Here is a 26,629-nt window from a genome sequence, read left to right as displayed (position 1 = left end):
TCATCATTGTCTTCTTTGCTAATGCTATACTGGTTTCGGAGGGAACGTTGCTTTCTTTTCTTATTCATTAATCTGATTACATGAGAGCTTTCTCTGCTCACTAATTTGCATGTGTGTGCAGTACATGAATATTGAAAAGAATTACATAACGCAGAAGAAAGCTTCTTGCTAGTACAGGATTATTAGAAAGAGAATGTGTGTCTGTATTTCTTTCTAGAAAAGACTGACCAAGAAACCATAAAACCTGACAGTACAGGATTAAAATGGAACGGAGAGTGAGTGAATGAGGGAGAGAAACCATAGCCTTATATAGTTTCTCTCTTATTCGAGAAGGATTTTAAAGCATCGCATAGCAAGAAACCATAGCCTTATATAGTTTCTCTCTTATTCGACAACAACAATACTTGTCCAAAAAAGACAGAATCGACTCAAGTCTATATATTTCCATTTCTTGAATAGCTATGATGCAAGAGAAGCCATTTCACATCGTTCTCCCTAATTCTCCGCCCCTTTCCAAGCGAGCAAAGCTCGAGGAGGATAGAAGTGAGTATCGATCTGATCTGCATATTACTGATGATTGTAACAACATTTCCTGCACTCTTATGTCCTCTCCTCCATTCACCGTGAAGAAGATCACGCTCTCAGATCTCCGTGAACCAGAAGTTTATATATCAGATTCCCATTGTCGAAATAATCCTTCAGGTTCCTTGAGAGAGATCCCATCATATTCTTCTTGCAAAGAGGCTTTAATGCCAGGTTCTGGGGGCATTACCGAAGCTCTGTCAGATTCTAATCCAAAAGGAAATTCTTGCGAAGAAGAAGTTCCATTAGATTCTTGTTACAGAAAAGCTCCGCCGTCGGATTCTTATTCCAAAGTACTTGCGGCAGATTCGCATTGCAAGAACACTCCTTTAGATCCATTCCAAGGAGAAATTTCAGCAAATTCCCGTGAAAGAACACCATTGCAAGATACACCCGAGAATCAGCTTCCCGATGATTTTCTCGAACCTCTTCCGATAGTGGAGAACGACAATAATAAAAATTGCAGAATATCTGCAGCTGTGCTACCTCTAGCACTCTCATGTCAATTGCGTCTCGCTCTCACTCTTCCACAAGTTAATCTTGGAAGTAGGCAGTTCTGGAAAGCCGGCAATTATGAAGGAAAACCTCATTCTTCTTTGGTTATATCTGCTGCTGGTAAGTCACGATTTAAAGCTTTCATAAATTTATGGTTAGGTTATCGTTGCATCTCTCATATGTTATGGGTTTGTCATTTTAACTTTCATACAACATGCCTTTTTGGTTATATCTATTATCTATCTTATGCCGTCTGTCTGAATTGGTTGAATTAACTTTAAATATCTTTATATTCAGAGGTTCATGTTCAGATGCATGGCTAAAGTCTAAATTGGGAGGTCTTAACAACATATCATGATGTTTGAAAAAACTTACCTCAGCTTGAATTTTGTTTATGCTTTCGTTGTATCTTTCATCTTGCCGACACGTTACTAAGACCGATAGGTAATTGATTTTCATATATATGCTGCCAATCGTATAAACCAATTTGACAGGCTTAATGGCACTTCTTTACTAGAATTGGCAACATAGTGCTGTCGCGAAACCTAATTTAGCATGCAATGGAGGAAAAACTTGAGAGACTAGGCTCACCTCACCTTAAAAAGGGGAAAAATCCGAAATCTCACAGATAAAGAGAATTACGTTACAACTTCTCTTTATGAGTAAGCATACTTTACACAAAAATATGTAGCCAACAAAAAGATCTCTCTCTTTCTTTGGCATAAAAGGCCGACTCCACCCAATTTATATCTCTAGTGTGAATACGTTACTCAGTTAGGGCTTTACTATATATAATCCCGATTCCCAACTGTAACAGTGAGAGATATTCCACACTTTCTTCATATTAAGAAATATTAAAGTTGGCTCTCCCAACTTAGTGTATCATCATTAGTGCAATGTATAAATAGATTCCTAATCAACCTAATAGGATTATGTTGTGGGAATCACCACCCTTGTTGCATCCGAGAGGTCCTTTATAAAAATATTATATCATATGCTTTATTACAAGTCTACGCATGGTCTTCACTACAAATTCACCATGCCTTCAATCTCTCTTCATTGAGTCTCACGAATGATGTTGTACTTTGACAAACTCTCTCAAGTAATATGGCCAACAGTTTGTGTGAACATAGTGGCCTAGTTGTCAACATGGCTTAAACCAAAGTTGTGGTTTTTGTCATCCATCTAATCAAGTCACCTAAGGGAGTTGACGCATTTTGTAACCAGGAGGTCATGAATTACATATGTACTTTGAAATCTACAACACATAGTTTTAGAAGAGTTAAGCCACTTTGAATAAAGATGTGAGGTTACCTCTCTTAATCCTTTCATCTTGGGGTACTTATGGACAACAATATACCCTTGGCTTGTAAAGTTCTAGTGTTTTTTTTTTACCTTGAAAAGGTATTTTGTCATATATATCACGTTGTACCTCTCCTAATTTTGATTGTTCTCTTTGTTACATCACCCAAGGCTTCGTCTGATGCCCTCTTCAACATTTGTAAGTTTAGTCAAATTTGACAGTTGAGAACTATGAAGACAATGCAATTGAGTCGTTTGATAGTTCTTAGTTGGAGTTGAAGTGCGTACACAATTTACATGCATGTTTACTCTAACTAAGTAGAATGGAAGCCAACACAACCCAATAATATGAATGTGAGAACATATGCTACTTAGACCATTTGTTCTCTCCCTATAGTAGACTAAGTTTCAGGCACTATTGCAAACACATTAACACTCAATAATGGGAAATTTATTAATGATGGGTAATGGCCGATGACCAAGGTCACATTTGGACACCATCCATAAGTCAGAAAGAAGTGCAATCACATTGATGCGCTCACAATCACACTCGTTGAAAATGGAAATAGTGGGTTGGGATAAATCCACTCCTTAATCTGGTGGAAGGGCTCTTGGCATGACCTAATCTTTGACTATGGTGGCACCTTACTTGTGTGTTGTGCCCCTTTGATGGGTACCTAGTACCGTAAATATTATTTTAGTCTTGATTGTGGTTTTGGTAAACATACTAACAGTTGAGCCTCTTGATAGTAATGATTCTATCCGACTTGTTTTTAGTGTTAACATGTCCTGAGTCCTTGTACGTTTGGATGAAACACCGATTCGGAGTGTAGTACACTTGGATTAAACAATGAAGTGATTGTGTTTAATTTCGGTGGATCAACTCTTACTCATCTAGATGTCACTCTTAATACCGTTTTCAATGCCACCTTCAATTATAGTCTCCAGATCATTGTTTTTGTTTTTGGTTCAAATCATGATTCACTCTTAACCCTTTTCTAGTTACATATTAGTTTCTTGTTGGGATAATTTTTGTTGACCTGGATACAAGAGCTCTAGGGAGATGTTGGTGTTCATTTGAGTGTCGTCATTGTAGCCTATATTTTATTCAAGGCAATATTTTGTTGGAAACTACAAAGAAAAATGATAAAAAGAAACAAACTACTATGAAAATGAACAATGATAAAATAGATCTTAAAATAGTCATGACTATTCATATGAACAGTCACACTTGTCCTGTAAGGACATACATGACTCTCTACAAGTCAATAGGGCAGAGACAATTTTCAAAACAACTAGATTACATAACTTCAAACCTCCTTGTCTCCCTGTCTCTTTTTCATTTTTTACATGGTATAAGAGAATAAGTTTTCTTTAAGCAAAGATCAAGGCATATCTCACATAGGCTCTGATAGAAGCCAACCGCCAATTTGTCAATAGGCTATCGCAAAAGCCTAGCAATAATAAAATCGAACTTCTTACCTTTTCAAGTCTTGCACATCCATGTTTTTGGGCTGAATCCTAACAACCTCTTATAGCCATGGCCTACGCATCCCCCTCTTGATCTTTACTACAGAACTTCCTACATAGGAAACAAGCAATTAGCATGTTAAACACCACCAATCACAGAGTATGGAGTAGTAAAATGACACTACTCTTCAATTAAACAAGACAGTCGTTGGCTTGTAATTGAGGGTATAGAAGCAAAACCCAATGCATTTGACCACAATTTTATAGCATCAGAACAAAAGGTCATAATTGCCCAATTAGAAATAATCTCCAACTTGAAAGATCAACAAGCGGACATCAGTAGAAATTGTAGCACAGCAAACACTATGTGGTCGGATTTGAAGAATGAATTTGAGTCGACAACTAATGGAAATTATGTCATGTCTCTAAACTCCATGGTTACCCTAAAAATGTAAAAAGATAGATGACATGATATCAGGTATCAATGCATGGAAAAGAAAACTAGATGATTGTCTTTCTCAGACGTAGAAATAGCATCAAGATTGTAGAGGCTCATTTTATTAGTGCCCTACCACTATCTTAGAGCACTATCATCAAAAATCCAACACAAATGTCAAACTCATTGACCTAATAAATTGCATTAGACAAGAAGAGGCTATAAGAAAAGCGTGAAAACCTGAACAATCACAAAACGCATAAGCAATGTTCGCATATAAAACTAAACAATCATTCCAAAATAAAAAATCAAAATATTATTAGATCTAGAAATTTTCTAGGATATTCTAAACTAAAACATGTGGCTTTATTTGCTCCATGATAACTCCAACAACAAAATAGGGCATACATGAGATCAACACACACATAAACAAATACACATGTTTGCATTGATCTCATATATGTCCTATTTTGATGCAGTTATTACAAATGATCTTGGAGAACTTTAGGCCACCTTGTTTTACTTTGGGATTTCCTAGAAAATTTTAGATCTATATTCTTATTTTTTATTTTGGCATGGCTGTTTAGTTCTATATGCAAACATTGTCGATGTGTTCTATGTTTGTTCAAGTTTTCGTGCTTTTGTTATGGCCTCTTCTTGTCTAATACATATTACGAGATCAATGAGTTTGACATTTGTGTTGGAGTTTTGAGTTACAAAAGTCCTACAAGATAGTGGTAAGGCACCTAATGAAAGGAGCCTCTACAGTTTTGATTCTATTTCTACTCCTGAGGTAAGACAATCGTCTATTTTGCTTTTCCATGCATTCATAAATGGTATCATGTCATCATCTTCTTGCATTTTAGTGTAACCAAGGAGTTTAGTGACATGACATTATCATTACTTGTTGGTTCGAATTTGTTCTTCAAATCCATCCCCATAGCATTTGCAGTGCTACAACTTTTAATGGCATCCACTGTTGATCTTCCAAGTTGGAATTTATTTCTAATTGAGCTGCTAAGTCCGTTTCTTCCCATCTTGTAAAAATGTGATCAAATGTGTTGGGTTTTACTTCTATACCCTCTAACTACAAGCCAAAGTTTTGTTTGTTTGAAGAGTAGTATCATTTTGCCACTCCATACTCTATCTGATTGGTGTTGTTTAACTTGCTAATTGTTGTTTTCCTATGGAGGAAGTTTTGTGGTAAGGATGAGGGGAAGCCTTGGGCTATGGTTGTAAAGAGTTGTCTAGATTCATCCCAAAAACAAGGATCTGCATGACTTGAAAAGGTAATAAGTTAAGATTTTGTGAGTGCTTGGCTTTTGTGATAGCCTATTAACTTATTGGAGGTTGGCTTCTATGAGATCCTATGTGAGAAATGGCTTGAGTTTTGCCTAAAGAAAGTGTGTTATGATATCATGTGGAAATATGGAAAAGAGGTAGGGAGATATAGAGATTTAAATATGGTTGTGTGCAAACCATAGCATGAACCATACCTGCATTTGCATTTCAAGAATGTTTCAATCCTTCAAGTATAGTAAACACCCTCGAAGTATGGTAAATACCATACTTTTGTATTCATTATTTATTATAAGGTAAATTTTTTTAAGGTAAGAAACTTAAAGTAAAAAGTGTAATAAAAAAACATAAGAATGTTTTAATAACATACGCATTCGTTTGAATTCGTATGAAAAAGAATGTTTGCCAATGCATTCGAGTATATTACGTACTATGGTGTAAACTATGGCATTGCTCTATTGAATTGTATAGAGTCATGTATGTCCTTATAGGACAAGTGTGACCAATAGTACCATACATATTTGTACCGAGGAAGTCGGCTTATTATGCTATATCTTTGTCACTTGGTTTCTTTGAAAATGCGTGTTACATGTATATTGGCTTTGTGAAAGATCTATTCTCAAGATAGGGAGCTTGTATTAGTTTCCCAATCTTTATGCTCGTAACTCCTTTCCCTCAACCTATAAACCATTTAAAACCTTAGTCACCCATCATTCCCTAATGTTGCGCTTCCTCGCCCTTCGTTCCACAATTTAAAACCAAGTTCGCAATTAGTCTCATTTGCTTTGTCAATTTTTTGATGAATATCTCGTTTGGATGTTAATGTCATCTCACATCTATCTTCCTTTATTTACTCTACTTGCCAATTGCTTGGATAGATTTAAGAATATCTCAATTTGGTGGAGTTCCTTTTAGATAGTTCAGTTCCAAAGCTCCATCTAAACAGTCCTGTGTCTATTTCCAAGTTGTCGGGTGTTTCCACCCTCTGGCTTGACAATGTTAGTCTTCACCTCATCTTGTGAACTTCATCCCAAAATTGGGTACAAGCTCCAACTTATGTTATCCAAATATAGGCAATTAACATTTATATTGTCACAGAAGATCCAAAGACAATCATACATCTCTGACTTCTTCGACAGTCTTGCCTCTCCGCATCTCCACTGGAATGCTGACGACAATGGAAACTGCTAGAATAGGATATAAAAGCACATGGGCCATATAACACCATATATTGGAGATCATAATTGCTCGCCATGTTCAATTTGCCTGTGGATATTCATAAGCACTTGGGGAATTTTACCATAGCCTCAGTCCGTCACACCAATTAACCTGGGATACCATCTCCCCTCATTACTAATCGTCCCATACATATTAGACATGCAGTTCATGTTTTGTAAATCATATCAAGAACCATTCTACTGCATTCATTAATATGATCATTTTCATGGATCTTTAGGAAACCTACACCTGTTATTTTTGTTGCAATATAGATTATCATGATGCATCTCATATTTGGGCCTCATGTAGGGTTTAATATATCTTTCTCTCTTCACTTGAATCACAAAAGATAGAGGTCTAGAATGCCATGCCTTTAGTAATAAAGTTATGAAATATTTAGTGCTACATTTATCACTAAATGCCAAGCATTGTGTTGAATGATGCAATGAAGGCACGCACCTTCCTCTTTACAATGAGGTCTTCCTGTCATTAGTCCGTAGGCTTGAAATTAGTCCTCATTCTTAAGCTCTCTCAGTACTCAATACTCATTTACCATTCATTCTGCCTTTCTTCTTGTCTTGTTTGTCTTCGTCCCTTTAACTGACCTGTTCTATATTGAAGTGATTGTCAACAGGGATACTTTATGGCTTGAAGTTCTCAAGGTTTCCATAACCCTAATTGGTTTTTGGATTAAAGTCATTTCAATTCGAATTCATTTCGAGGCTAAGATCATAGAGCATTGAATACAAACTAAACATTAGTGCCTGGAACTATGTTTCCTTGAGGACATTTTTAGGGTTTGTGTTTAAATGTATATTTTAGTACAATTGTAAAGTATTATTTCCAGTATTTTTCAGATGATTTTACCATCATCGGAGAATTCTTTTCGTGTTAAGCAGACACAACTTGCCATGGATGCTATTTTTTATGAGTATGCTGTAACAGGTGGAATTGATCATGTTCGTGTTCATCCCAAGTTTCTTCATTCAAATGCCACCAGTCACAAATGGGCCCTTGGTGGTATTGATCTTCTTAAGTTGAAATGTTATGAGGAGATTTTTTGTTTATAGTGCACTGACTAAGATCTTTTTATTCCAAATTTTCAGCTGTAGCAGAGCTCTTGGATAATGCTTTAGATGAGGTAATTATTCCTGTGTACTAAAGGGTATATATCTTCTTGCCATTTACTTCAAACAATAATCTGTAGATGTATCCAGGTCAGCAATGGTGCAACTTTTGTGAATGTTGATATGGTCCAAAATCCTCATGATGGGGAACCTATGCTAATTATAGAAGGTTTGTGAACACTTTAGCATAATAAATCCGTTTGTTGATCAAGATGATGTTGCTGGTAAAACTATGCAATATAAAATAGTCTTAGCTTACTTCATGATGTGCTGTCTCAGAATTGTACTCTAAAAGCTATATCAATGTTATATAGATGATGGTGGTGGCATGAATCCAGATAGAATGCGGCAATGCATGTCTCTTGGATATTCTGCCAAGAGCAAGAGTGCTAATACAATCGGCCAGTGTAAGATTGCAACTTTTTTATATACGAAAGATACAGTAGAGTAATGAGTAATCCCTCTTTTTTTAAACAGACGGCAATGGTTTCAAGACCAGCACAATGAGGCTTGGATCGGATGTTATTGTGTTCTCGCGTTCCCAAGCATTGAAAGGGGTTCCGTAAGTTTTATCTTAGAGTCAACATCAACATAAGCCAAATTAACACGACTTGAAATTAGGATATTATCTGTTTGCAGTGCTACGCAAAGCATAGGTTTGCTTTCATATTCTTTCCTCAGGGACACCTGTCAAGAAGACATTATCGTTCCAATGGTATATATTAACTTGTGATTCTACGCTAACCTGATAATATAACTGTTTTGCTACCATGAAGTCTACAACTGTTTCTTTCAGATTGACTATGAAATTCGGCCATTTGGTTTGAAGAAACTTATTAGGAGTTGTGTAGATGATTGGGATTGTAATATGAAAACCATTATGAAATGGTCACCATTTTCGACTGAATCAGATTTGCTGAATCAGGTTTCCAGCATCCTTTATATCTAATTGGATGGTTAATAAGCAATGCACAATGCCCATACGAGAATATCCAGAACATTTTTAAATCTATAAATATGTGTATATTCTTTAATTTTCTGCAGTTCTCCCGAATGAATTTTCAAGGTACAAAGATCATTTTATTCAATCTTTGGGAGGATGACCAAGGGCAACTTGAACTTGATTTTGAATCAGATCCTTATGTAGGTGTAATCTATATCTGTTATTATATACTATTATTTGGGCAAATCTGAACAATATCATTGTGTGCATATGGTAGGACATACAAGTACGGGGTGCAAATCGTGATGAGAAAAAGATTGTGATGGCACAACGCTTCCCAAACTCACGACATTATCTTACGTACCGTCACTCTTTACGAGTAGGTAGTTTTGTGGTTTAGATTAGATTATTTAATGAAATGTTTATTTAAAGTCTTATTAACCTTTTCACCAAAACAGAGTTACACATCAATTTTATATCTGAGGTTACCCCCAGGGTTTCGCATCATATTACGGGGGAAGGATGTTGAACACCATAACTTAGTGAATGATCTGATGTTCACGCAAGAACACACATATAAACCTCATGGTGGAAGTGATAATGTACAGAAGGAATCAAATGTAAGCTGCCACACTGCATATTTTTCATACGTACTATAAACGATAGAGTTACATGCGTATTACATGGAGATGTTACTATTTTAGTCTCCTCCAGTATCTAAAATGGGTTATACCGATGCTTTTCAGATGGTGGCAGTTGTAACAGTAGGTTTTGTAAAAGATGCAAAAGACCATGTTGATGTGCAAGGATTCAATGTGTATCACAAAAATAGGCTAATTAAGGTTGCTTGCCAATCTCTTTTATATGGCCAGTTACAAAACCAAACATGATTTTTTGAAAGTCTCTTACAACAACTGTATGCCTTGTACAGCCATTCTGGCGAATCTGGAATTCAGCAAGTAGTCAAGGCAGAGGTATCATTGGTATGTCACAAGACTTCGTTTTCCATGCTCCATATGATTGGATTAGAAATAAAGTTCCATAATGATTATGGAGAAATCAACAAAATACGAGATTCTACTGTATCTGATCTGTAGGCGTTCTCGAAGCAAATTTTGTGGAACCTGCTCATGACAAGCAAGGTTTTGAAAAGACAAATGTTCTGGCCAGACTTGAGTCTCGACTGTTACAAATGCAAAAGACATATTGGTACGGATGCAACAATATACTTTTAAGTTTATTGCGACACCGTTGTTGACTACATTTTTGTTAATACAGGTCAAACTGTTGCCATCTGATTGGTTATTACAATTCTAAAACGAAAAAAGCATCAAAGACAAGTTATTCTGCTCAAAGTAATTCCTTCTTATCTGCACTAAAACTTCGATTGCAGTAAATAATTTCCATATTTAATAAGAGTCTTGACATATTTGAGGTGTGACCTTAGGATTTCAATCTGATGGATCTCATGAATGTGGAGTGTTTATGAGGAAAAGGGCAATTGATCAACACACATCAGGAATGCCAAATCAGCACATCTCACAAATGCCACAACCATCCTTCCAAACTTCCTCATTGCCCCAAACTAATGAAGTAGAAGATCATTCATCGTCTTCTCTTCCATGGGTATGCATACAACATCCCAATCACCCCTTTCATACATGTTGACATACATCGACTTGCCAATATCTCTATGTGAATGCATGTATGCAGTTTGGCAATAAAGATACAAGAACTATGAGCGAAAATTGGGTGGAACCCAACTATAGTCCAAACAATCCTGTGAGATCATTTCTTGAAAGAAATGAAGGCATATTGCCAGCTCCTGATAGGTGAGAACTTTTAACACAAAATATACCGAATTATAACCTTGTCACAGTGTAGTGCATAAGACTAGAAGACACATTCATAAGTGTACGTACATTTGACTGTGGAAATTAATATTCAGGAATGAGGTGGACGTGGAGAGATTTTTAAAGGAGGTTGATAAGAACAACCAGCTTGAAGCAAAAGTAAGTCAAATTTAAAAGTATCTCTTTTATTATTGAATTTCATTTCATTAAATGTGAAACAAAAAAATTGCACTGCCAGCATGTAGATGTTAAATGAATGGGAAAGAAAACCATCATTATAGCCTTTGGATGTAGACAACGACCATATAATTCTATAAATTCCACTCAAATTCTCCTGCCAGTGTTTATCATTAAAAAAGGGAGTTGAGTAATTATTATTATCAGATGATGAACACTGTGAGGGGAGAGTTTATGTGAAATTGATACGATTACGGTTCTATTCTCAGGTATTAACAAGAAATGCTTCTTATGCGAAACTTCTATGTTCTCTTCTTCTGTCAAGTGTTCATTGGTGTAGGCATTTTAAAATGCAAGTCTTCCGATTGGGACCCATAGTGAAATGTGACCCAAGTTGAACCATCCGGGGTGCTGATAAGAATAGTGGTTATATATATCACCTCTACTACTCTTGTAACCATTGTAGTTATATTATAGTTCCCTTTTCATGCATGAAATAATAGCAGAAAATTTATGTGTATGTCCGTGAGTATTTTTTTACTTTCATGAATACTATATGTGCCCATGAGAATTTGTTCTTTTTCATGAATTTTAGGAGAACAAATATGTATGTCCGCGAGAATGTGTTCCTTTTCATGAGTGTTAAGAGAAAGATTATGTATGTCCGTGACAATTTGTTTCTTTTCATGAATAACCTGATTACTGTGAAAAAACATGTATGTTATATTATTGACAGGTATCCGATCTGGAAAAGAAAATGAAGGAGATAAAAGCATCCTTGCATGGTGTTGTCCAGGAGAGGGATAGACTAAGGCAACAGTTAGAAGGAGAAATTAAGCAACGAGGTCGAGAAGACGAAGATCTACGAAAGAAGCTCAAGGTGTTTTCATTATTCTCTCCCATCAATTTTGTAGAAGCTTGTATGAGTTTGTAGAATTTTTAACCAGGTGTGTGAATACAGGATGCGTATTCAAGGATTAAACAACTCGAGTCTGCAAACAGAAATATGGTTTGCTAAACAAAATCTCGTCGGAGATTGTATGGTGTATATATGTCCAATTGTAATTTATTTGAACCAAAGGATATGTGGAAAGATTTCTTCAGTTAATTTAAAGAGAGCTGATACTGGAGTAGAGTGAAGATGTCTTTAATTGTGAACCGTTAAAGAGTAGTGGTCAAACGTATAGAGAGTTTGATGGTTCATCATGAAAAGGCCAAACAGTTGATTCTTTTAGCATCCTTTAGATGGGTAGATGGTGGGCATTGTTGGAAGGGGGCTACAAATTCTTTGACTCCGATGTGTGAGAAGTACACCATCACTGAATTTGTGTATTTGCTATAAAAGATTCATTGTTATGAGATGGATGGGAGCAATGTATGTACATGCTAGAAGCCAATAACCTCCCTTGATTTTGGTATGTTAAACTTCTAGTAGGTTGCTTTTGAAACATTTAATAAAATGGGTTTTGAAATAAGTAACAAAAGAAGAGAGCAAAAACTACTAGCTTATTGTCGTGTACCTTGTCAAAATATCTTGTCAAGTGATATTATGAAATAACATGGTAGGATGTACATTTTGTGTAAACCAATTGTGCACACTCTTTAGGGGCAAGCCCCTTGAGTTCAAGGATGATGATCCATAAATTGGGGTCTTGTAGTTATGGCTCTCAAATGAACCACTCATAAATAAATACTAGTCAACATGGAATATTCACTTGAGAGATGCCTCATATAGACCGTAACATATAGAACATATCGAATGCATTTGCAAACATTCTTTTTCATACATTTGCAAACTAATGCATATGTTATGAAAACATACTATGTTTTTTTCTACATTTTTTATCTTTAACTTTCTTACCTTAAAAAAAAAGTTTTACCTTATAATAAATAATGAATACAAAAGTATGGTAAATTTGGAGGGTGTTTACCATTACTCGAATGATGAAATATACTCGAATGCAAATCAATTTTGTGATAATTATTAAATTAAGCATAATCATTAGATACATGTGAGATCAATGTACTAATGCATTAGATACATGTGTGCGTTTGTTCTCTTACAATGCATTTCAATTGGTATTATGATTCTTGATTGCTTCTTCATACATTTAAGGCCTCGTTTCATCAATCTTATACTCTCCCTCCAATTTTCAACACATCATTTATCAATCACAACACATTATGACATCCATTAATTGATTTGTACAATTAATCACATGGCACCTTCCTATTTGAAATAAAACCAAGGTTTTATAAGATAAGGTCTTATGAGGTCAAAATGCACTTCAAGGTATGTTAACCACTCGTCATGTTCCATTGGACAAGGTCCATTGACGCCAAGATGGTTTGGTACATCTTGCAATAAATGAAATCCTTTGTAGTTCATTTTTATGTAAACATCATTGTTTGAGATTGAAAAATGAATTTCAAACATGTATACTATAATGGAAATTAATGGATTATTTGAAATATAGTAGGCTATAATGATCTATTTTGGGGTGTGGCACTAAGTAATTGTTCATGATTAATTAGGCATGGCATGTAACACTAGTTATTTTATGAATGACAAGGTGATGGCAATAGTAGCTATGTATACATCTAGATTTAGAGTTTCCAAAAAATAGCAATAATGGAGTCAAATGCACGATCTAAAAATAATATCTTACTTTATAATGAAGCAAGCACTAATGTCATCACAATCATGAAGTTTGATAGCTTTTATGACTTCCAAAATATCTAAAATGTTGATTGAATTGATACTCTTTAACTTAGAAGCATGCATTGGAACCTCCTTGAAGGTCCTATGGCTCGATTGTAGTTCTCATATTGTAATTTAATTCTTAAATTTATCTAGCAATCACAAACTTAGTAAGCAAGCTCTTGGTAATATATTATAGATATTTGAGTTCTTCGGTCCTCATACATATGTGTCAAGCACTTTGTGTGCTTATATAACCACAACTTTCCGATGTTTGAAACAAACAAATGTAGGAGATTGTGCCCAATGTTCCATAATACAAATATGCAGAGATTAACAATCTCTCCACTACATCCTCACAAGTTCGAAAAGTTGAGAGTTGTGTGTACTTATGACATGACAAGCATCTAGATATACAAATTTTTAATAAAAGCTTCAAATCCTGAGCAGAAGTCATTTACCTACACAAATAGTATAGTGACTTGAGTTGCAAATAACTAACAAGGTGGTTTGAATCCTACATATAAGGTTATAGTGACTTAACTGTGCACAAATATGTACATCTTTCTCTCGCAGTAGCATGCATTTTCCCCATAATGCATACCTGAAACATTTTTCGACTGCCTTAACCAAAGCTTCCTTCATATGTGTTCAAACCTCATGCCAATTGTTTTTAGGTCTGTAACAATGACTTTTCCTTTGGTTCTAGCATATTCCAACGCTGGCCTCGGGATGATAGAAAAGCATCTCTCCCCACACCTTCTCTCTCAAATCATGCTCTTTTAGATCATCATCCTCAAAGCTTGAATCAAATCGGGCAGGAGCAATAGGCTCAAGATTCTCATCATGAAGCATTGCCAAATAAGGATGATTCAATGCTTCAATGACAGTGATCCTCTTCCTTGGATCAAACACAAGCATTTTCTCGATTAAATCAATCGCAAGAGGGTTGGCCTTAGGGTAGATCTTAGCAAGCGATAGTCGAGGAGTAGAAGGTTGTGATCGAATGAAGCTCCTGGCTGTCTCATTAGGGATGAAGTGAAGGTCATCTTCAGATGGTGTTCCTATCGTAGATAAGATGAGCTTGAGTTGGTGAAGATAGTCTTTCCCTGGAAATATAGGCTTCCGGCCTAGAAGCTCGGCAAAGATGCATCCAACCGACCACACATCAATGGCGCTACCATATTCATCACAGGAAAGAAGAAGCTCAGGAGCTCGATACCATCGGGTCACAACATACTCAGTCATGAATTGCCCCTTCTCAGGACCCGTCCGAGCAAGTCCAAAATCACATATTTTGAGATCGCAATTAGCATTTAAGAGCAAGTTACTTGGCTTCAGATCGCGGTGTAGGACATTCGCTGAGTGCAAGTATTTTAATCCTCGAAGCAACTGCACATATGGTAAGGCAATGCAATAACATGGTCAAATGATTTTCACCCACTCATCAATATCTGGTTTTAAAGAAAACATGGTAGAATTAACGTCCACATTGACATAGGGCAAGGAAGTTCACCCTAGAACTATAATAAGACCATAGCTAACCAGACTGAAGCCAACAAAAATAGCCATGTACAAGCTAATGGGCACCTATCTCGCCTAAATGACCATCAATGTAGAGTCATAATTCAACGTAGAATATATACCTGGTATATGAGATACTGGTAATGGTCATCGTTGAGGAGCTGCGATGAGCGAATAATTTGGTGAAGGTCGGTATCCATGAGTTCATAAACAACATAGAGGTCCTTAAAGGCATGCTTAGATGAAGGCACCATGATGTCTTTAACTGCAATGATATTCTCATGGAAGAGGTGTCGTAAGAGTTTGATCTCCCGCAGGGTGCGACGAGCATCAGTAGTATTCTCGAAAACATTCGTGTTCCTCTTGATTGCGACCTTGGCACCTGTGTTTGCATCTCGGGCTGAGCAGACAATCCCATAGGCACCCTTCCCTATAGGTTTGATGGGTACATACCTCAGGTCCACTTCAAAGATTGTCCGCCACAGCATAAAGTAGTGTTTTCCAGGGGCCGACATTGCGCCATTGGGAGGATCAATCTTGGTAGCCATTTCTTTCTTCCTCTTCCCTTTATTTATTCTTTTACCTCAATATATATTTGATGTTAGGTTTATCTGGATCTGTTAAATCAAGCAAAATGGTGGCCAATTGTCTCTATGATCTCTTCTTCTTCATCTATCTATCTCTTTATATCAGTGTATATAATTACTAGGTTTACTGGGGTCTACGTTAGGGAAATATTGGTGGACAATCCTCTATTTCAGAATAGATCAAGCAAGTAAATGGTGGCATTTCTCTTTTCCTCTTCCTCTCTTTCGCTTTCTCAAACTACATGGTCCTAGGTTTACCAAGGAACATTCCGATTTGAAACAAGAAAATGGCAGTATATTTCTTTACTTCAATATAAACCAAGAAAAAGATTATCCATTTCGATAAGACGACCAAGCACATAGTGGCATATTCCTCTATTTAATACAAATCAAGCAAATGGTGGCACGTAAGGGCAGATTTTTAGACAAATCAAGTAAATGATTACCATTTCTATATACTTCTCTCTTCTCCTGGCATGCTACTGGCTGCTCGAAGACAGTGATGGATCATCATGCCCCTCTCTCCTCTTCTCTCTTATCGCACTAGGTGATGCTAGCTATTTACCCAACTCTAATCCTAGAGCAAGATTCCAATATAAATCAAGTAAATCTATGACTTCAAAGACCCAATTCCAATACAAATCACATAATCTACGAGTCCCATGATCAAATTCTACAATTTTCATCTCTTGGATTGTGAAGGGCAATATAAAGAAAACATTATTATTTACTACTTTTCTTCATGGGGGAACAGGGAAGAAGAAGCATACCTCTGCTTCGAGCTTTGGGCTTCTTCGAATTGCGAAGAGATAACAACAACCGATTTATATGCCATAAATGGTCTGAACCCACAAAGACGGAAGGAAAGAGAAGAAGAAGAAACGAATTATACTCAATGTCCTCAACTTCCTCTGTTTTCTTCAGTGAAGATCTTTCCTCTTCTTCTCCATAGCCTTGATCTTGAAGAAATCTTGCCCTTTCTATCCTCTCAGATCGAGTTCTTGTAACATTTTTCCCGTGGTCGGTGCAAGACCTATCTCTCTTTCAATGCGTGTATGTATGTATATGTATCGGTGTGTATGTGTATGTGTATGTGTATGTGTATGTGTATGTGTATGTGTATGTGTATGTGATTACTCACTCTCTCTATGCCATGGGGACAAATTCCTTTGATGTTGCTTGTCCAAATCCCTTTGATAATGCTTGTCCAATCCCTTTGATAATGCTTGTCTAAAAATATATAACTTGGAATAATGCTTCCACACATTAACTATTTATCATTTTAGCATTGGGAAGGCTTATACTCTCTCTTCTCGGGTGACAAAAGACTCTCTATACGCTACACAAAACATTTCTTTGTGTCCGGACATTTCTTGTCACTCTGCACACACACCCATCAACGTCGGAGTAGAGTGAAAGTGAAACAATCAATCACACAACTGGCAAAGTAAGCACCACAATATGGGTTCTATCTAATGAATGGTAGGTAAGTCATCAATGTTCTCCGGAGTTATGATTCATTGAAGTTCTCTAGAGTAATGTATCATTGATATTCTTCCACAATGAGGTCATTGATGTTCTTTTGTTTTTTTATTAACACACTTGTGACGAATGTTGTGCTGAACATTTCACAAATATCATATTAGTGGGCTACAATCCATGAAACTTGGGTTTGTGATGGCCATGTTCCATAAATCACATTAGCACCAAACTTGGCTTGTAATGGTTATCTTTTGTAGATCATATAATTGGATTACAAAGATTATACCCATATGTTGTCCTTTGTAGATTGTACAAGCTTGCTTTGACAACCATGTTTTATAATCATGTTAGTAGTTGCATATGGTGATGATTCGTAAATTGTGCTAGCAATATTTGATACGCATATCTCATAAATTCTATTAATTAGCTCTAATGGTTATGTTCGATATATTATACTAGTGAGCTCTAATTATAAGTCTCATATACCATTTAGGATAAGGATGTTGGAACCATCTAATGTATGGAGCATGATATCTAGAGCTAAGACCCAATCAATAAGATCTATGAGACATGCCCATAGAGCCCCATAATATTATCTTTAGGGCAAGGCTACCAAAGCCCACAAATAGTATCAAACACCATAGCGTGAAGAGGATTATAGTCCAAAAATGCACACAATAGTGTGTGTCAAGGGAACTAAGGCTAGAACTCAATCGTGTGTACATAGAAGTATAGGAAATCATAAGATCAAAAGGCAAGAGTGAAGACGATGATAATACAAAAATATAAATGATAGTGCATGTAAATGGAACAAATACTAGAACTCAAGTGTGTGTGTGTGCCCAGTACATGAAAGTATAAGGGGGTCATTATATGGTTTGCAATGCCCTACATAAAATATATGTTTGTGTATACTTATGAGTGTGTGCAAGCATACACACACATATGTATGTGTACATTTATAAATGTGTCTTTTCTCGCATGGGACAATTTCCCTCAAATCCCTTTGATAATGTTGGTCCAAAAGGCCCTACATGCCATGTTAATATGTGATATATTCCATCTTCTATACAAGTGAGCTAGTAATATGTGCGCATAGAGGGCTCTATCTTAACATAGCCATAATATGTGGGGTCCCACAATACAGTAGATCGATATGATCTAAATGGCAAATAAATGAGAACTCACCAATGCAATATGCTAGAGCAAGATCAATGAGCCCACAATACACTTTATATTAGGGATTGTCCATGGAAGCTTCAAAGTTCATCTATGAGAGTTCTGAACCCTAAAATGATGTATGGCTAGAAGAGCCCCCTAATAACGTAAACCATTGAGGATGAAAATACCACATATGGGACATGTCCATTTAAAGCCCAATAAGACAATCCACCATGGATTGGTAAAATCTTTGAATTTGATTTCAACTATCCAAGATTCGAATCTTCGCAATATAACACTTCAATAATAACACCCACATGGAATCAACACAACATTGTACCTTGAATTATAAATTGCGGTTTTGCATTGTGCAATGTTTTGTAGGTAAATATATTGTGGCATGAGTTCAATGGTGCATCATGCTTTGATCAATGAGGTTCAATGTGTCAATTTGCACCTTTTTTCCATACTTATAATATGATATGGTTTTGAATTGCACATCATGCTTTGATAATGAGATCTTTAATGTGGTGTTGTGAGTTACAATTGTAAACCCTATGGAACCTTTGTTGCAAATGATTTTCATACAAATGTTTTACACACCACAAAGAGCATGTTAGAGCACCAAAGAATTAGTTTTGAATCTTGATCACAAAGCATGTAATTTGGAATCCATTTGCCCTTCTTTTGAATATTTGATATATCACAATAGTACTTTTCTGGAAGCAACATAATAGAAAACAAACGTGTGGCTTAAGTTTCAAGAACCTTTTTATGAAATATATACGTAGACAATGGCATGAGTTGGTGGTCTCTTTGATGGAATATACAAAGTTCATCTTGTTTTTTTCACAATGGAGCATATCATCTCATGGTCACCCAGAGCTAGGGTCTCATCCTCAACATGTGGGGAAGATGGTGAGGCTCAAAACCAAGATGCAAAGAAATGCCCAAAAGTATATTAGTATGGTGTCATATGCAATCTTAATATTGGGTTGTTACTTCTACTAAAGTAGTTGTAACCCCCAGAACTACCTATGACCCTTTCAATTTCCAAAATGCCTTTTGCTCATTTTATCCTTAAGGTTATGAAAATGGTGGTGCCACTTTATGGAATAACATTTGTGGGATTTGGAGTGTACTTAAAATGATTTCAAGTATCTTGCACCTCATTCATCCTTAGGGTTAGCAGAAAGGTGGTGTAGCTTGCCATTTGATCGAATAACAGTTATAGGCTTTCAAGTCAAAATAACACACTTTAAATATTAGGAGCATCTTGCACTTCTTTTATCCTTATGGTTAATATAAAGGTTGTGCCATTTGATTGAATGACATTTGTGGTCTTTATAGTCAACCAAACATGCTTTAAATATTAAGAGTATCTTGTGTAATTTTAATTGATGGATAGTTTCCATGCATGAAAACCTTATTTCATTGTTAAACAGATATCAAATCAACCTCAACACATAATTATTATAGTTGTGTCCTATGCCATCAACCTACTATTCTTATTGTCACTTGATCAACGATAATACTTTCACTAAAAATAAATACATTTTCAAATAATATGTATAGTTTCAACTTTCAAATAAAACAAATTAATTGTTCATGAGTTAGGTGAGTCCAATGTGTAACTAACATCCTTATCATTAGTATGCAAGTAAAGCTTTGACTATTCATCTCCATGGCTCTCTTACCTTCAAAATTGCAATTGAGCACTTACATTTGATGCCATCAGTTTTGAGGGCAGCCTTAAAGTCTCGAATATTAATATATATGTAGAGACTCAACAATGTCTAAGAACTAAATTAATGGATGTAATTAATAAACGAGTATTTGGGCCTCAAACAAAACTTATTGACTGAAAAAACTACAAAGAATGACATTATAGAGAGTCCTCACCTCAAGTTTTGAAGAAATCATATGCTTTCTTACTATAGTGGTTTGTAATGCACTAACAACATTGACGAATCTCAATGTTTCATTATATTTGGGAAAATAAGCAATAGAGAACTATGCTTGGAACATTCTTCTAGCACATATTTGTTCTAGCAAGTATATATTGACCATGAGAAATTATTTGCAATGATCACAATACACTACCATTATTAGTAGGAAGGCTCGTAATTAGTTATTAATGGACATGTTACTCAACCCACAAAGCATTATTGTCATATGTGCAAACAATGTGGTTAGTATGGTCGTCCATTTTGAACTTCCATATAAATCTCAGGGACACCAACACCTTCCCACTCACTTGAGCTCAACTTCTCGATAGATGGCCACGTTGTGAGCTTGTAAGGGCACAATATGCCAATCAAACCTTCATTGGTGTGAAAATATTTTCGACACATGTTTAAGCTCTACATCTCATCAAAGCAAACCAACTATGTCTATTCTACATTATCTACCAAGTACACAGGATGGGCTACCATAGTTCATCATAAGCTTCCAATGTAATTGATTTGAAAGTTGCTTCATTGTGTCCATATTGACAACTTGAAGAGCACATTCCTCTAGGCACTTCAAGACCCACTACATATGACTTTGAGGGTTGTCAACCTCTTGACCTCACTGTTGGATGTTGTTGTCAATCACTATGAAAAACCCTTTCCAAACGGCATGAATAAAATGATTACCAACATCCACCCCATGGAGTCAATAATTATGGAGTACCCTTGGAGTTTAAAGGAAGAAGATTTTTGAGAGCCGAAAACACCCATTGTGCAAATTCTATTGGGATGAATTCACCCAATTACTACGTGTTGGATCATGAGGGTTGATGTATCATGAATTTTAATCATCACAAAAGGAATCATTGCAACTACTAGAATTACTAGGTACCATAGATCCTAATTCAGATCTCGATTAAGACACATGACAAGAGAATTACAAACAAGACGATCATTGTCGTTTTTACAACATGTGTTCTAACTCATGAGTTTGAGCCCAAGCCTCCAATGTTTGCCAAGACCCTTTGGCCCCACCACTCAATTCTCCTTCATGCCAAGAACATTGATATGCTTGATGAGATCATTGATGCAAACCTCAAGGCACACATGGAAGATGATTTGACGATCCTCTCTCTCAAAGATGGATGTGGTATAGTTTGCATAACTAGGCTATCTCTACACATTGTAACCTGAGTTCCATGAAGACACACTACATTGTCAACGACACAGTCTGCATTCTCGAAACCTTTCCATAGGTTTTGAGATTCTTTGGATTGGGAGCTAGAGGTATCCTATTGGGTGCCAATTATTGATATCGTGATGTGGCCTATATGAAGGGAGAAAAGTTTCTAAATTTCAAGGTTTACAATATGTGAGGATTATCATCGAAGTGACTATGAGGGAAAGAAATGAGGTAGAAATTTAGTTGATAATAAAATGTAGCTCAAATGGTAAGAATTAATTACAACAATAATAACAATCAAGGCCCACGTTTTGTCAACAAACTGATCTATGGGGCAATGAATCACATGGGAGGCCTACACCAACCAAGGTAACGTGTCGTCGATTGTAGAGATGCCACATCAAAACTCAAGGATATCCCCTTAATACCTTTCTTTATTTTAATCTCTCTTACCCATTGAAAAAGGGTTAACTATTGTAAAAACTGTCTCCAAGTGACTAGCACTCTCTACCACTGGACTTTTCCAAGTATTGACAATGAATTTACATAAAATATTGTCTCTTAGTTCCTTAACCAGGCTTTGGGACCCCATTATTGTTCCTAGTTGGTTCTTTTTCAAACTTAAGGTGGTCCCAAAACAACTCTAGGTAAGGCCAAATTGGCCTCGAGCTAAGGACAATTGTTGCTCATCAAGGAGCAACAAAGAAAGAAGGAGCAATCGAAAGCGGGTTTAGGGTTTAGGTGGACTACTCTCCAATACCACAACAATACCTACCGCTTGTTGCGCCCCGATTCTCGATGAAGGCTTGCAACACTTAATAGTTGGAGTTGATGATGGGTCCATCCCACATCTCCTCCTAATCCATCCATCCATCCATCCATACATACATACATACATACATACATACATACATGTACATCAATCCACACTCACATTTTGAGGGGAAGCCCGGGTTCATGTCGGTATGTGGGCATTTGGGTGATCTCATACATAGTTGTACACTCTGTGTCTATTCTCCCGATCAATCCCTAGGCCATTCGCTGAGGAGGAGGAGCAGATGTCATGCAGACCTTCCAATGTGCTGCTGCGGAGGGATTCCTTCTGCGACTCCTCTGAGCTTTGGGGCACTAAGGAAGAAAAGGTAAAGCAAAGCGTTGTGTTGAAAGAAAGGTGATGTTTTGTGCGCTTTTGGCCTTGCATTTTCACTTCAGTTTCTTTTCTTTTTGCTCTTTGCAGGTAAGCACTAGGTTTCCTAATTTCAGGCATAAACAGAATAGGGAGCCTTTATGGGTCGACCGAAGATCAAATCCGCCTAGGCTTCAAGAGAAGCTCGCGGGACACGACCCAAATGAAGGTCGATTTCAGCTTCAAATCGATTCAACAAACAAGGTATTTCCTCGTGCTTCTTCCCAAGACCGTCTTGCGCTTTTGAACTTGATCAAGTCATGTGGCAGAGAAAAAGACCTTCAAAAAGCCCGTAGAATACATGCTGATCTTTGGTCAAAGAAAGAAGTATCATTTTCCAATGACATCTATGTCAATACGGCCTTGATTTCAATGTATTCTAAATGTGGATCCATCAAAGAAGCACAAAAGGTGTTTGACGAGCTTCCGGAACGAGATGTTGTATCATGGAGTGCACTCATCGCTTCTTATGTCCAGCAAGGTCTTCCTGATGAAGCTTTAAATTGGTTTAAGCAAATGAGAAATGAGGGTATTTCTCCTGATTCTTTCACTTTTACTTTCATTTTAAAAGCTTGTGGAAACATACGATGTCTTGAGATAGGAGAAGAGGTACATGCTGAGGTTCGTAAACAAGGGCTATTGGCTAAAAATGTTATGCTCGGGACATCATTGGTGGGTATGTATGCCAAATGTGGCGTCCTTGAAAAAGCACGAACAGTTCTTAAAGAGCTTCCTGTGAGAGATGCGGTATCTTGGAGTACATTGATCTCAGGATATGTCCAGTGTGGGCTTGGTAATGAAGCGTTGAATTGTTACAAAGAGATGCAAGATGAGGGCATCTCTGCTGACGCAATCACATATGCATGTGTTTTGAAAGCTTGTAGTAGCACGGGATCCCGTAAGTTGGGAGAAACTATACATGTTGAGGTCAAGAAGAAGAGGTTATTGGAGAAAGACATTGTGCTTGGTAATGTATTGGTGGACATGTATGCCAAATTAGGCATGCTTGGAAAAGCTCAAGAGGTGTTCAATGAGCTTCCGGTAAAGGATGTTGTGTCATGGAGCTCATTGATCACAGGCTATACTCAACAGGGACTGGGCAATGAAGCTTTGAACTGCTTCAAGCAGATGCGAGAGAAGGGAATTTCCCCAACTCCAGTCACCTTTGCATGTATTTTGAAAGCTTGTGGAAACACAGGATTTCTTGAGATTGGGGAAGAAATACATGCTGAAGTTAAGAACCGAGGGTTATTGGGGAGAGACATAATGATAAGAACAACACTCGTAGACATGTATGCCAAATGTGGCGTGTTGGAAAAGGCAAAGGAAGTATTTGATGAGATTGTAGTACGGGATGTTGTCTCTTACAATGCATTGATGGATGGATATGTTGAGCATGGGCGAAGTGATGACATCTTGCTCTGCTTCAGGCGAATGCAAGAAGAAGGCATTCCTCCTGATTTGGTAACGTTTGCTTCCATCTTGAAATCTTGCAGCGGCACAAGATATCTCCGCATAGGAATTGAGGTACATGCCAAGATTTTCAAGCAAGGGCTATTAGAAAAAGACATTGTGCTCTGTACAGCATTAGTGGACATGTATGCCAAGGGTGGTATGGTGGAAAAAGCACGAGAAGTGTTTGATAAACTTCCTGAACGGGATATTGTATGCTGGAATGCCCTCATATTTGGCTATGCCCAATATGGGCTTCTCAATGAAGCTTTGAATTGCTTAAGGCAGATGCATGATGAGGCCATCACTCCAGATGCTGTTACCTTTGCTTGTATTGTAAGAGCATGTGGGAATGCAGAATCCCTTACGATAGGGGAACGAATACATGACGAGGTACACAAGCGAGGTTTATTGGAAAAAGACATTGTGCTTAATACTACATTGGTCGACATGTATATCAAGTGTGGTGTACTCAAAAAAGCACGTGAAGTATTCGAACAGCTCCAAACACATGATGTTGTAGCATGGAGAACACTGATTTCTGGTTATGCCCAGCATGGCCTTAGTGATGAAGCTTTTTATTGTTTCAGACGGATGAAAGATGATGGTTTATCCCCTGACGCAGTCATATTCATTTGCATTTTGAAAATATGTGGTAGCTCTGGATCTCTAGAAATAGGAGAAGAGGTACATGGTGATGTAAATAAGCAAGGATTATTGGGAAAAGATGCTATGCTTGCTACAACATTGGTGGACATGTATGCAAAGTGTGGAGTAATAGTGAAAGCACAAGAAGTATTTGATGAGATTCATTTACAGGATGTTGCATCGTGGAACTCACTTATGGCTGGGTATGCTCAACTAGGTCAAGCAAGAAAACTTTTAGACTTATTTTACAAAATGGTATCAGAAGGTATTGAGCCAGATCTCCTCAGCTTTCATGTTTTGCTCATTGCATGTAGTCATGCTGGTCTTGTGAAGGAGGGACAAATCATGTTCACTGACATGCATTTTCTATATAATCTTTTTCCGGCATCAGAACACTACACTTGCATGGTTGACCTCTTCAGTAGGGCAGGCCATTTTGCTGAAGCCAAAAATTTAGTCGAAAAAGTGCATTCTTCTGATCGTCTTCCATTACTTTTGTCTCTATTGGGCGCTTGCCAGAAATGGGTAGAAGTGGAGGTTGCGAAATGGGTCTTTTCCCAAACATTAGAGGTTGATGAGACATGTGGCCTTGCATATATATGCATGGCTAATATATATGCAGCTGCTGGTATGCATGCAGAAGCTGGAAAAGTGGCATATTTGCTAGCAAAAACTGAAGCATGAATTAAGGGCATGAAAGTGACCTAGGTGTCCATCCATTTCCTCCAAAAGATGAGAAAGGTTCATAAAGATGTTCCACATTTCCATCAGATGTTGCAACTCATTTGTGGATGATCAATAAGATGTTCTCTTTGGCCAAAAATGTGTAAGATTGCCACAAAATTTGATGCAGATTCACCATCCTTCCATAGCCTTTCCAGAACCCAAAGATATTACATATAATGGCGTTTACAATACAAAGATAACCACCAAACCTTAGTGCAGTAAACCCCCACCCTTGTCATTTACCACTGATTTAGTGGAAGAGCCAGGATTGATGCTGATCAAGCACACACTATGAAATGCTCAAAAAATCCGAGGCACAAAATGTCCCATGTGATACATTACTATAATTGGGATGTGATGGGCAGAAGCAGGCTACAAAGTTGCCTCAAACGCCCTGGATAAAATAAGAACAAGAATGGGTACACTTTCCACCTACTCGTGTGGTGTATTTCTTTGTTTTATAACACGTTTGCAAAACCCATTTTTTTTGGGTTATGCGTGGTAAGCGTGGACACCACACCTCTTTTTCAAAAAGTAGTTAGAAATTAATGATGTTCTTTACAAGTTGCAGAATGCTAAATGTACAGCTAAGGAAACTTCTAGTTACAATTCTTTGGCCAAAAAATCAGATCCCACTTGAAACTTTTTATGTCTAGCTACTTACTCTTGAAGAGCTTGGATATTGGCTCTACCTTTTTTATGACCACAACTATATTATGGCTATTCTATTGCCATGCCACCTTACTTTCAAAAACACCGTTTCACTTCTGTTATCATATGGTATGAATGATCTCATTCCATCCCTTCTTCCATGCACTAGTTCATTCAGGCCAGTTATTTATCTTAAAATTTATGAGTATGAACCTCATCATTTGTACTTTAAATTCAAAATTTAGTGATAGATGGTGCCAACAAAATAAACTTTCCATAGTGTGCCAGGTCTAAAATCATCCTTGGTCTTTTTTGAGAAAGATGGACCTTTCAAGCATCGTCACAACCTAGAAGGATTAGGTGAATCGATAGATATTTTTGGATGATTTTTAGGTTCTCAAAAACCATTGCTTCAAACATGCATGCACAAACCATTGGACTAGTGAAGATCTTGAAGTAACTCATTCTTTTGTT

At 37.0% G+C, this 26,629-nt stretch overlaps 3 protein-coding genes across 3 annotated transcripts; 2 read left to right on the top strand and 1 right to left on the bottom strand.

Annotated features, from left to right (window-relative positions):
* Window positions 1-665: 665 nt before the first annotated feature.
* On the top strand, window positions 666-12,278 carry LOC147865669 (protein MICRORCHIDIA 7-like). Its single transcript, XM_087318693.1, has 20 exons — window positions 666-1,197; window positions 7,748-7,822; window positions 7,909-7,943; window positions 8,020-8,098; window positions 8,244-8,336; window positions 8,407-8,491; window positions 8,569-8,644; window positions 8,726-8,854; window positions 8,974-9,072; window positions 9,150-9,251; window positions 9,331-9,492; window positions 9,619-9,714; window positions 9,804-9,855; window positions 9,970-10,081; window positions 10,151-10,227; window positions 10,320-10,498; window positions 10,586-10,704; window positions 10,821-10,884; window positions 11,639-11,782; window positions 11,864-12,278. The coding sequence occupies exons 1-20, from the start codon at window positions 750-752 to the stop codon at window positions 11,918-11,920; spliced, it is 2,283 nt and encodes a 760-aa protein (XP_087174819.1). The 5' UTR covers window positions 666-749; the 3' UTR covers window positions 11,921-12,278.
* A 1,492-nt stretch (window positions 12,279-13,770) lies between these two features.
* LOC147865668 (mitogen-activated protein kinase 4-like) lies at window positions 13,771-16,778 on the bottom strand. The gene is made up of 3 exons (XM_087318538.1): window positions 16,485-16,778; window positions 15,250-15,744; window positions 13,771-14,995 (listed from the first exon to the last, which is right to left on the bottom strand). The coding sequence occupies exons 2-3, from the start codon at window positions 15,673-15,675 to the stop codon at window positions 14,309-14,311; spliced, it is 1,113 nt and encodes a 370-aa protein (XP_087174664.1). The 5' UTR covers window positions 15,676-15,744; window positions 16,485-16,778; the 3' UTR covers window positions 13,771-14,308.
* A 5,661-nt stretch (window positions 16,779-22,439) lies between these two features.
* On the top strand, window positions 22,440-26,196 carry LOC147865667 (pentatricopeptide repeat-containing protein At2g33680-like). Its single transcript, XM_087318537.1, has 2 exons — window positions 22,440-22,634; window positions 22,730-26,196. Exons 1-2 carry the CDS (start codon window positions 22,551-22,553, stop codon window positions 25,460-25,462), a joined length of 2,817 nt encoding a protein of 938 aa, XP_087174663.1. The 5' UTR covers window positions 22,440-22,550; the 3' UTR covers window positions 25,463-26,196.
* Window positions 26,197-26,629: the final 433 nt, after the last annotated feature.

Source organism: Azolla caroliniana, unplaced genomic scaffold, assembly GCF_043228905.1.
Source record: "Azolla caroliniana isolate FFs.n. ecotype wild unplaced genomic scaffold, voAzoCaro1.0.p SCAF_4, whole genome shotgun sequence".
Classification (NCBI taxonomy): Eukaryota; Viridiplantae; Streptophyta; class Polypodiopsida; order Salviniales; family Salviniaceae; genus Azolla; species Azolla caroliniana.
Note: the sequence above shows the minus strand (reverse complement) of the source record. Positions and strands in the feature narration are given on the sequence as shown.